We start from the raw sequence: 12070 nt of genomic DNA on the forward strand, positions 1-12070 counted from the left end.
CTGAGAACCGCTGACAGTGGTTGCATACTTTTGGGCATTTTGAAATAATGCTATGGTATTTTAATCTGATATATTCCCGAAGGAGCTTATTAAATATGCCGCCAGCATTTTTTGTAAGAAAATAACATTTATTTGTTCATTGAATAATTGTATGAGGTATAAAAATATATGTCGTTCCCCAGCATGATTTGTTACATCCATTCGTGATAGTAGAGCAAAAATGTCATAGTATCTGCAAAAAAGGAAATAGAAAAAAGAAATCAAAAACGGTCTCAGCTAATTGGAAAAACCCATTGAAAAGGTATTTACAAGTTGGGAATAAACAACCGCCATTGAAGCTCCGATTGCATTGAAATCGCTCTGTATCAGCATTTCGGCTGATAAGCTGTTTTTTAGTGGACGGGACCCTCTTTTCAGTTGCCAGCGAGTTATAGAGCGGATAAGTCGCATCGGCGCGGTTTATTTTTTATGTTTCGCGGAACATAATATCAGTGGAAAATACAAAAGTGCAGCGTAGTGATGTGAAATTCAATATACACAGAAATGCCAGCCACAGCTGAATCAATTCCACAGAAATTAAACTAAGCTCATTACTGTGAACTGTAAATCACAGTTCGGTGATTGAAAATCTCTGAAAATATTTATCGGTCCAAAACTTGGGGGGCGAGTAGTAAATCCAAGTTTATGAGTCCACAATCAAAGTTCATAACCCGCTATCGAGGTTTTTTGGTAGTTTGTTGAACGTTTCTGATACTGAACTAAATTGGAGAGCTACAAATAAAGGCGTAATGATAAGAGGGCAAAGAAACTAAAAAACCGGCTAGACGACAATTAAAATTAGTACCAAAAATACGGCCATACACGTGCAATTAATTAAAGCGAGAAATCCGATTCAGTGACATACCCGCACTTCAAGGGTACGTTTCAAAATCTAATCTATTGCGAAATAGGCTAAACTAACGAGGAATGATAGTAAATTGATTTACCTAATGGGCAAACAATCATTGATAATCTGCTATATCGAATTTAGCTTATCTTAGTAGGAAAATAGAATTCCACGGCTTCCAATCTAACCCTTCTAAATATGCAATAACGGCGATTGGTATAAAATGCATTGAAGTAAACAATAATTTAATATTCCTCAAATTTGCATAACAAATGCTGATTAAATAACCAATATCAGTGTAAATACTAGAAGTGTAATCTATTGATTTGCAAAATATGAAACCGCGCAAATTTTGAAAAAAAAAAAGAGCAAAGAGACTGATTCAAATTTCGTCTCTTTTCGTTTTAAGGCATAACATTTTCTCTTTTATGCTCTTCTTTTAAAAATTCTCTCTTTTGGCGATTTGAACAGCGAGTGCGCATAATAAAAATGAGCGCGACAGAGGTGAGTTTGTTTTTGTTTGTTTATGCTCCGAATTTAACAATTTAACAAAAATTAAGTGAGTGACAACAACGCAAAATAAAAAATAGTTCGCCTTTTATGCAATTAAGAAATCGCACAAATTGGACCGCACAAATTTATGCAAGTAAGAAATCGCGCAAATTGAAGCGTCGCGATTCGTCAAATGATTACGTATCACAAATTGATGCTTAAAAAACGCGCGAAGCTCGCAGAAGAAATCTTTGAAAATAACATGCCCTTGTAGTTTTTGTTGTGCAAAGTTTCCATTATTGATTTCAAGTGTTGTGTCTGGTTATGTGAGCATGATAAAAAGTAATAAATGGAACATTGCTTGTTTACTATGTATATTAATAGTGTCAACGACATGTGGTCGCATTAATTTGATAAAGTTCTGGTGACTTGCGAATACTCTTATAGTACTTATGCACCTCAAATAAGCAACCTTTTGCGCTAAATGGTTGCTGAAATTACGCCAGAGCATGTTGACAAAATTACAATAAATTAAAATAAATGTATATTATTGAAACGCTGCTGTGCATAGAAATTTTTGCAGTGAACAACCTCAGTTTGTAGTAGTTAAACTTGGAATATACATCTGGGGTGAAAACTATTCATCATAAATAAACTATTTTTATAAATTCAAATTAAATATTCTTAGTTGATACAAGTTTGATGATAGACAACAATAATACTTGTAAACAGCAAAAGCTGAGATAACCAAATTTTAAGCTTTACCAAATGTTGTAGAGTACCTACTGCTTGAAACGAGTTTTAAAGAGAGCTTAAGACGAAATCTTTGGCAGCATCCCATCCCATCAATGAAGCAGTTGAAAGCATAACGCAAAATCCATTGCATACTTGCAGGCACACTCCGAAAATGCGGCACGAAGGCGGAATAGTTGGCCTAGTGGGAACAGTGAGAACAGCGAGAACACCGCGTCCGGCGCCGTCAGGGAACAGCGAGACGAGGGGGCGTGCCGCTCCGTTTGCCAGTGGGCGTGGCATGTGGTCAAATCCATATCGGTGGAGCCCACAATGTTCCTGTACATGTTCGCCTTCATGATCACCTCGGTGGTGGAGCAGAACTTCTTCATTTACAAATCCTGCCGGGTTAACAGAAATTTCACGGAGGAGATCTGCCTGAATCTCAACAAGCCGGAGAACGAGGAGTTCAGAAAGAAGGCCATGTCGACCAATGCCTGGTTTCTCCAGTGGGAGAGCATCTCCGCCCACGTCTTCTCCATTATCCTTGCCCTTTTTCTAGGCTCCTTCTCGGATCGGCGGGGCAGAAAGTTGCCACTGCTCATGGGATTGGTGGGCAAGTTCTTCTACTCCACGATGATAGTGGTCAATGCTAAGATGCCCACGTGGCCGGTGCAGAACATCATCTACTCGGCCACCCTTCCATCGTCGTTGACCGGCGCGGATGTGGCCATTTTCGCCTCCTGCTTTGCGTACATCTCGGACATTTCCACGCTGGAGCAGCGCACCATCCGGGTGACCATCCTGGACGTGATCTACCTCAGTGCCATGCCCCTGGGCGTGGCCCTCGGCTCGCATCTCTTTTACAACGTGTTCAACCAGTCCTACGCGGACATGTTCATCGTGAACGCTTCACTACTTGCCCTCGCCATCATCTACACCCTGTGCGCCCTGAAGGTAAGTTTCGGATCAATCTCGGAAAGCGAAACGTTGGAATGAACTTGGTTACTACAAATTTCAGTGGCAAACGACGCCGAGGCAGCGATCGTTGAGGGAACTCGGATACTGTGGCTTTTGGGGCGACTTCTTTGATAAGCAGCATGTGAAGGACTCGTTGGCGGTGCTGATAAAGCCGCGGAACGGACATCGCCGCAGCTTTCTCATTATCCTTCTGGTCAGCATGGCGCTGTACACCTTCCAGCGCGACGAGGCGCAGTACCTCTACATGTACACCCTGGGCAAATTTGACTGGGATGTGAGTGCGTATAGCCACTTCAAGACCTTCAAGTCGTCGGCCTATGTGATTGCCATGCTGGTGGCAGTGCCGCTGATGAACAAGCTCCTTGGATGGAGGGATACGGTGAGTTCTTATCGGCACCTATTGCAGATCGAAAATCCTAAGGTTTTGATTACCAATTTGGCTTGTAAATTATTTGGCTTCGTATTCACGCCATTCAAAAGACCATTTAATAATTTAAATCGTCTTGTTCATAGACAATTGTTTTCATTGGCACCTGGGCACATTCGATAGCCCGGTTGTTCTTCTATTTTGCCACCAATACGGACGTGCTCTACGCCGGCGCAGTTGTCTGCAGCTTGGGCCCGATTGTGGGTCCCATGATCCGCGCCATGACCTCCAAAATAGTGCCCACATCGGAGCGCGGAAAGGTGTTTGCACTGCTCTCAGTTTGCGATAATGCGGTGCCCTTCATCAGCGGAGTGTGCTATTCGCAAATTTATCGGGCTACTCAGAGTACCAACTACGGCGGAAATGTCTTCATCCTAACTATTGCCACCCAAATCGCTGTCTTTGTGATGATACTGTAAGTGATCCCGCAGTGTGACTTTTAATTTCCTTATTAATGATTTCACTTGTCTATGACTATTAGTTGCATTCACATTGTTTTGGGCGAAAATCCACTGGCTGTTCCAGAAGTTCCTGAGAAGGAGAGCGGACTTATCTCCCAAAATGCAGCTGTCTTGGCGGCGGAAACTGAACAGCCCACGAATCAGCCTGTAAAATAACTTAAACGATTCCTAATTAAAAGACTTGAACCCAGAGCAGCTATTGCAATTAACATTTTGCCAATGTATATCATTCCCAATACATTTTAAATAAAACCAAAACTTTTCTATATTTTGACCTATCTATGACATATGGTGATACTAATGCTTATTTTATTTCAGGAGGTTTTGGTATAAATGGAAGAGGGAGCATTGAATATACTCGTACAACTTACCCAGGAGGTCAGGTCACCAGCCCAATCACTTGTTCTTGGAGAGGGTGCGCTGCTTCTCCGCGTGCTCCACCACCTGCTCGTCCACGAAGAGGCCTTTCCTGCGCCGGACACTGTCCATGTAGACCTTGGCTCGGTTGGCGGAGTCCGCCTTCTCGCCGAAGTGCATCAGCTCCTCCTCGGTTGTCGGCAGCCAGAAGGGATCGATATCAATCACCTGTAAGCAGACGCAGGGTGTAAATTCCGGGAAATCATTTAGGCACTTGAGACGGGACAAAGGAACGAGGCGTCGCTGTGTCTATGCGCCTGCGCCTGCGCCTCGCACTGGATTGGATTGGATTTGGGTTGGGTTTATGGGCTGGGTCGGGGTTTATTTCTTCGGTATGCTCGTATGTATTTTGGGCCTCTGAGCAGGGCTCTTTGTCTCAGCAGCAGGAAAAGCGTGCATTTTCACATCTTCATTGTTTGGACTCGAGAGGCTGCGACAAAGGACTCGACGCTTAATGACTTTCAAAGGACGCAGGGACACGCATTGCACGTTACGTGATAAGGCAGGCTCGCCAGGATACGCAGAATCGGCATACCGGAGAACGGGGCATTTCCTCAATGGCGTGAAGAGCGTTCCCTGCGCTTGATTGATGATTGCCTCCTGCGAGGCGAACCACTTGAGAATCTCTGGTGTGAGATCTGCATTGTTTTGTTTTCCTTCCTTTCCTTCTTTTTATTCTTCCCTTCCAGCAAGGACTCGATGCCCAGCGGGCGGGTGTCGAGCGGTTCGCTGGAAAAACTTAGCACTCTCCCACTCCAGAGTTCGGGTTCTACACTTTATGAATTCCGTCATCAATGACCGAGCTTGCTCGAGAACTGATTAAGATGCTGAGACTTGAGGTTGGTCTTTTGTCAGGCAGAGACTCTTCCTTCCACAGCAAGAAAAATAGAATCATATCGGAATTAAATGAAAAGATGAAAAATAGGTTAGCACCTAAGTTCTGCCTTATTCTTATGCATTCATTAGTTGGAACACCTATAAACCCACATAATAATATCTAGTATGTGCTTTTATAGCCAATTTGCAATGATTTTCTCACAGTGCGTGTTCTGGGCCATCTGTTCGCACTACGCTAAACTGCGGGCCCTCGAACATCTTCGCAATCCCATGTAGATCATTATCGGGCACAAAGTTTCGCTTGTTTAACAACAGCCAACAACGCCAAGTGGGCAAGGGAGCGCAGCGAAGGGAACAATGGGGGCACTAAAGGGAGCCAAGCAGTAGTCCTCGACAAGGTAAGGCAATCCCAGTTCGCAGTTTGCAATCCCTGTCACAACAAAACAGGAACGCAAAAGCGATGCCATCCTTTGCAAATGGTTCTGCGCATGCGCAGCAGCCTCCAGTCTCTCCATCGCTCCCCATCACCATCAGCATCACCGTCCCTACCCATACCCATTCCCAACATTCCCACTCCAAATCTCGGGCAGCCTGCGGAGGAGACCCTGTGGCAGCTGAAGTGCTCCAGAAGTGCGCAGAACTTGCGTCTGAGCCGGGCCAGACAAATGAGCAGCCAGCCACCAGCAGGCAGATGAGTGCACTGCCCCAAAATGGGGAGTCATATAATAATATAACTACCAAACATTAAAAAGCGGACTGCACTTAAGTATTTTCATCTATTGAACTGAAATCTTAATTTCCTTTTCCACAAATGTAGCTGTAACCGTGGAATGTTATTTCTGCAAGAATTCTTCATTTGTACTTTTTGCCAGTGCAGTGGACACTGCTTATAACGCACTAATACCACTCAAGGAAGGGATAACCATATGCCCCCACTAATGCAGCAAATCCCCATTATCACCCACTCCTGATCGCCACCTCCAAGCCGACCATTCGCCCATCTCGAGGCTCGAATATTAAGAAAAATATGGAAGCAACGCGAAAACCAAGACAAAAGTCCAAAAAACCAAAGCCAAAGCCAAAACCAAGCGACGTGACATCAACACACACACTGGGTATGGTACTACATTATATCGCTCTGTATCTCGAACTCTCTTTCCACACACGTGTTCTTATGAGTGGTGTGCTTAGGTGTGTGAGTGAGTGTGTTTACCTGTCGACCGCGCGCGGTTTGTATGCAGGTAATTTACGCGGCAGCTACCGAAATACGCTGCCGTCCATCGGTCCGCTTGTCCACTTGTCCGCTTGTCCGTTTGTCCATTTGTCCGTCCGCGACCAAGACGAAGTTGAGATTATTATCGCGCGCCAGAAACTGGCTGAAAGACTGTGAAAGAGACCGGGCCCACAGAATATAACTCGATTCGAGTCGAGTTGATTCGAAAGACTTGGGCTCCCCGCTTGGGTAAAAGTCTCCAGCGAATGGACAACGGACAACGGACGGCGGACGGCGGACTTCGATGAGCGTCATTTTGACAGCCAGCGAGCGGACAATGCAAACCACGTTCCACTTTGAAACAACAACAACGAGAGCAGCAACAATCCTTTGGCCACTTGGATAAACACTTGCCTTGGCATGGATATATCCCTACAGTAAAAGGAATGGGTGCTTAGCTCACGAAAATGAATTCAGCAATAAAAATAAAGGGGGTTTTAATAATAAAGGGGTTTTGATTCCAATCTTATATTTTAAAATTGACACTTTTTAATTTAAAGATGGATTGATATAAATTCACAATAGTACGAATAATTTTCACCAAGGAATTGCTTAAAGACATAGTCAAATTTAGGAATTATTACACCATCTTTTTGGCCAGTGCATTTGTATGTGTGTGCTTATTCGCACCAGGCAGACTTTAGGGCACTTCCATACTCTCCCCCGCCTCCCCCCGGCGAACTCCCTACGACCCCCGCCTCCAACTCGAACTCCAGCCCCGCCCCTTCCTCTTGACCCCACTCCCTTCCACACTGTCTCCACTGCAGACTTTCCCTTTGGTGGGGGGCAGACTGTGGCAGGTATACAAAACGAGTTATCAGATTATTTGTTATTTGTCTTGGTTCTCTGCTCACAGTTTGTTGTGGCCGTGGCTGTTATGCTTTTGAAGTAGTTCCAGAGCTCCAGAACCGAGGTCTTGCATGCAAAGCGCGACAACCGGCAGGAACAACAACAAGAACAGCAGCAAGGCAACCAGAACCAAATCATATGCAACACTCCGCTGCAGAGGAAAACCCGATGCAGAGCGGCCTGAAAGTAAGACCAGTAGCCAAAGTTGTTATGTTATTTTATTATTTTTTCTGCTTTTTTTCGGTAGGCTGCAGGTCTTGACCCTCTTCCTGCCCCGCGCATTTCTCCCGTCCCCGGCACACACACACGTAATCATAATAACAATCTTTGGGTTCATCAAGTGGCCAGAAGAGATGAGAAGTGATGCAGCCAGCGGGCGGAGTGGGGCGAAACAAAAGGAAGCACAAAATTAAATAATAACAAAAGCGCGCAAGACAGTAGCCACCCGACGAGTGGAGTTTTCTCGGCTAAACAGTGCGACACATTGCTGTAAGGCCGCGCAGAGTGGGATGGTTAGGATATTTCGGCAAAGAAGGAAATTCGAATTTTATTAAAATTTTCATGAACTGCCCTCTTAAAACGGAAACAATATCTATCACGTCTTACAGAATCCTTAAAAGTGTGAACAGCTATGGCAAGCTTCTTTGAATTTTTGTTTGAATATTAAATGTAAACATTTTAGCTTCTAGCCGAACTCCGTTGAAGAACAAACTTTTGTTAAGCTCTGTTTACAACGAGTGCATGCTTTCAATGAAACGCACTGTTGGCTTGAATCTGGAGCTCCTGACTGCCGTCTTAATGCTGCCACGTGAAGTGAAAGAGCAACGGCAATAACAGAAAAAATTATGATATATGAAAACTGAAAATTAGTTTTTGTTGCCTCGGTTTCTGTTTCAGGTGGCTTGTTCAGCCTGCAGCCTGCAGCTCCCAGATTCCGGACTCCACGTTAAGAGTTCATCTTGAGAGATGATTTCTTGCGGCTGCAGATCTGCTGATCCGGGGATGCACATGCTTAACGAACTTATTGTGGGCCATGATGCAGCAAGAAATGGAAATGGCTTTTTGGGAACACGACGACGCCCCCGCCCACTTCTGAGCCCTTTTCCCTTTTGGTCCCAACCAGAAGTTGGCCACTCCAGTGAAGTGACGCCTTCGTTGTTATTATGGGCACGTGACAACTGCGCCCACGGCGGAGAACCCGGCCCACTCACCTGGCAGGTGAGGTGAGGGTTAACAACAAGAAACTCTGAAAAAAGGGGTTGGGTGCCAGGGGGCGGGGTGGCCACTGGCCAAGAGGTGTGGGCGTGGACAAAGTGCTGAAACGGACTGTTTTAATTGCTCGTACGGGAGGTAAGCTGAAATCCTAATTGTTTTCACTTTGTCTTCGACCAGAATAATGTAATCGCATGGAATATCTCTCAGATACTTTTTCCCTTGTGCTGACTGAACTAGTTTCCGTTAAGATTTCAACACAATTAGAAGTTGCGAAACTAAGCTTTTAAGTGGCGGCTCTTCTTTAGAAAATAATGCAATACATAGATGTAATATTTTTGTGCTGTAGGCTTATTTCGATAAGATATTGCGAAGAGACCGTTTAAATGAAATTGTTTCTGTGCAATCAAACTTTACCGCCCATTTCCACGCCCTTTTTCCACTTTTCCTGCAGAGCGGCGTTGGAAATGCGTAAGAAATTATACGAAGCAACGGCAAACAACATCTCCGTCGCCGGCAAAACTTGAGCTGAGAAATAGAAAATCGCCGGAAGTCATTATACAAAAACTTGTTGTTATCGATTGGTTGGGCGATGTGACCAACACTAGCACAAACACACTGATAGAAGAACCCATACTAATACGAAATGCACGCACTTTGGAAATATGTGTGGTTAACATTATTAACATTAAACAAAGTTGTGTTTTAATCCTGCAATTTAAGCTGAATATCTTTTCTGCCTTTGGTCTTAAAAAGTAACTACCTTCATGCCTACAAAGATGATTCGAAGCCGTTGCAGGCTAAACTTGAATAATTTTTTGGCCAAGCTTAACCCATCCGCTGATCTTGGCCTTTTGCATCAAGTTGAGTGTTAATTGTGGCCCACGACAAGGTCAGAATGCGATGGAGAAAGGAGAGGACTGGAGGAGCAAGGGAGTCTGGTTTGGGGCTTTGGGTTACCTCGAATGGCACACAGCTGCAGCTTCAAATGGACCATATATCTTTCAGTCCAACTGCTGCTATGTTGCTGCTGCTGCTGTTGCCATGTTGCTACTGCTGCTGACTGTGGTTTAGCTTATAAGACTTCAGCAGAAGGTAACAGAAGGCTTAGAGCAGCGTAAGCTGAGATTTTTATTGACCACAGACAGGCAGCGAGAGTTTCGGGGAGAAGCAGCCGGGTCGAGAGGTTGGGCTGGGGGATGGGGGTCAGGAATAGGGGGAGTTCGGTGAGGCACGCACATGGCATATGGTCGGACACTCGCTGCACTTGTGCCCCATCAGCAGAGCAGCGCAACAGCTGCCAGATACAGTCAGGATTCCGTAACAGAAACAACCTTCTAGCAACTAGCACAAGTACTTAGCACATAGATCAAAATGTTTTCTGTATAACTGCGTCTGCTAAACAATGTACTAGGAATGTAAGTGTTTGACTCATTCTAAATATTTATGTTTTGCAACTTACTAACTCTGTTTGCTAATGTAACTATTATTTGAATTACGCATTAGAGGGGTTTTCTTAAATTAATCATTATCAGAAGAAGTCATGTTGCCCGAGACCACTCAAAGTACTTCCCCTTAAGTATCCCATCACAAAGAAGGCCCCAAACGTTGGTTTAGGACTCCAATCCAAGCTGAAGGGAAAATTAGAGAGCTCCACTGTACAGTACTCACCTCCCAGTGGCTGAACATGAGCTGGGGACAGGCCAGGCCAGATGTCTGCTTTCGCATCTCCTGGGCGAAGTTGAACGACTCGATCACAGGCAGCAGACAGGTGACCGCGAAGTTGCCGCTGCCCTGGGTCAAATCGCCGGAGAGGATTTTGCCGTGCCGCCGGCCAATTACTGCGTACATTTTACCTGCGAATGATAGCGAAAGAGATACGTTCTTTGATCAGCTGTTGGTCGTTAGCTAGAAATCGAATTGGAAGAGGTAAAATGGGAAAGGGAAAAGGGAAAGGGGAAAGGGAAACCTCCAACTAACAATGGCCGCCTTTCAGTTGGAGTTGTCGGTTCTGGTTAATGCTCCTATATCGCCAGTTCTTTCTTATGTTGTTGCTATTGTTGTTTCTGGCGCGTCTCAAGGTAACTCGTAAACAAATGAAATCTTATCGGGTTTGGCCCATAAAATTGGCGGGCTTTCTGCCGAACCTCGCGCGTTTTTCGCTTGAACTTCCAAGCTGAAGATGTGGAGATGAAGATCGTTTCCAGGTCTCTCTCGCACTCTCCAAATACACTATTTGGGGGCATTACCATTTTCGGAGGCATTTTGGGCGGCCCCAAAGAAACAGCCCAAACATTTTGCGCACTTAAGATGGAGACGAAACGGAGTACAATAAAATACCTTTTCAAAACCTCACCAGCTGGCACCGAACATATAAAAAACAACCTACAATTCTGAACTTCTTGTTTAGAGTTGTCAGGAGAAATGGTATATATTACATCTACATTATAAATATACAATGAAAACCGGTGGTAATTAAACAGTAAACTCGATTATAGGTGTTTTCTTTGCATATCAAATCACTTTCGGATCTGTAGTTACCAAAGTAATTCAGCGATAAAGCCCTAAACCTTAGTTACAAAGGGAATTTAAAGTTTCGACTTTGAACCCAATCTTTCCTTTCTGGATTCTCTTCCAGTTGTTCTTTTTTGGCATGCGCTACAAGAATAAGGCCCAAACATGAAACCACGGCGCAAGTGGAAGGAGAGCGAACAAGGCCAGGAGGAGGCGGTCCAAGTCCAAGTCGTTGCGGCTAAGGCAGGAATTAGTTTCCGGTGCCGTAGTAAAGATGACAAAAACAACACGGCGGCAGCAAAAACGGCCGAAAGGATGCAACGGAAGCGGCCAGAGTCGCTTGGCTGCGAGGCCCCCTTTTAATTTTTTGTTATTTTGTTGTATTTTATTTCGTTGCTCTTGTTGCTTTTGCTTTAAGCCAAGCACGCGAGCCAGAGACACCTTGCCATCCGCTCGCTCTCACCAATACAGCCGCGCAGCGTCACAGATGCACCTCACAGATACGCGCACGCACACATGCGCAGCGGCAGTGGATGCTGCAACCACCAGCGGGAAAAGGCAGCAACAACATGTTCATTCATTCATATCCAGCCCATGACGCGCTCTCGTTCGTGCACTGAGAACAATGTCGTTTGATCAGTACATTTTTAAAGGTTTTAAATCACTAGTAGTCCGCTCAAATGAGTGCAATACATACACTTTTTTCAACTTGCACGATTCCGTTGAAAAGTTTCGAATTTGTGGACTACTTCAAATTTTACCACTCATCGATATGGAACGGAAACAATTTTAATATAATTTATATTTTATATTTAAAATTGATATCATTAGTCTTAATAATAACAATAAAAAATAACTAAAATTTAATTATTTTTTGATTATTTACTTCAAGATTATGAAGCATTTACTTAAATTTGCAGTTTAAATAAAGCTTCTCATACAAACAATAGAAAAAAGAAATAAATGAAATGTTAAATTTTCCATAATTT

General features: G+C 44.2%; 2 protein-coding genes across 4 annotated transcripts in view; one reads left to right on the top strand and one right to left on the bottom strand.

Moving 5' to 3' along the window:
* Positions 1–112: 112 nt before the first annotated feature.
* LOC6544515 (elongation factor-like GTPase 1) overlaps positions 113–12070 on the bottom strand; it is a 73015-nt gene continuing 61057 nt past the window's right edge. The window contains exons 4-6 of the mRNA XM_001973019.3: positions 10239–10423; positions 4351–4564; positions 113–232 (exon numbers count right to left, since the gene is read on the bottom strand). Of these exons, the coding sequence (XP_001973055.1) occupies positions 4376–4564; positions 10239–10423 (374 nt within the window). The 3' untranslated portion in view covers positions 113–232; positions 4351–4375. The remainder of the gene's footprint in view (positions 233–4350; positions 4565–10238; positions 10424–12070) is intronic.
* Positions 404–4250, top strand: LOC6544514 (proton-coupled folate transporter). 3 transcript variants are annotated; one of them, XM_026977527.1, is made up of 6 exons: positions 404–917; positions 1358–1390; positions 2273–3067; positions 3132–3470; positions 3605–3933; positions 4000–4250. In XM_026977527.1, exons 2-6 carry the CDS (start codon positions 1376–1378, stop codon positions 4133–4135), a joined length of 1614 nt encoding a protein of 537 aa, XP_026833328.1. In that variant the 5' UTR covers positions 404–917; positions 1358–1375; the 3' UTR covers positions 4136–4250. The 3 variants fall into 3 exon arrangements, with proteins under 3 accessions (XP_026833328.1, XP_026833330.1, XP_026833331.1); XM_026977529.1 differs by lacking the exons at positions 404–917; positions 1358–1390 and adding an exon at positions 1433–1532; XM_026977530.1 differs by lacking the exons at positions 404–917; positions 1358–1390 and adding an exon at positions 1616–1720.

This window comes from Drosophila erecta, unplaced genomic scaffold (assembly GCF_003286155.1).
Source record: "Drosophila erecta strain 14021-0224.00,06,07 unplaced genomic scaffold, DereRS2 tig00000021-arrow-pilon, whole genome shotgun sequence".
Classification (NCBI taxonomy): domain Eukaryota; kingdom Metazoa; phylum Arthropoda; class Insecta; order Diptera; family Drosophilidae; genus Drosophila; species Drosophila erecta.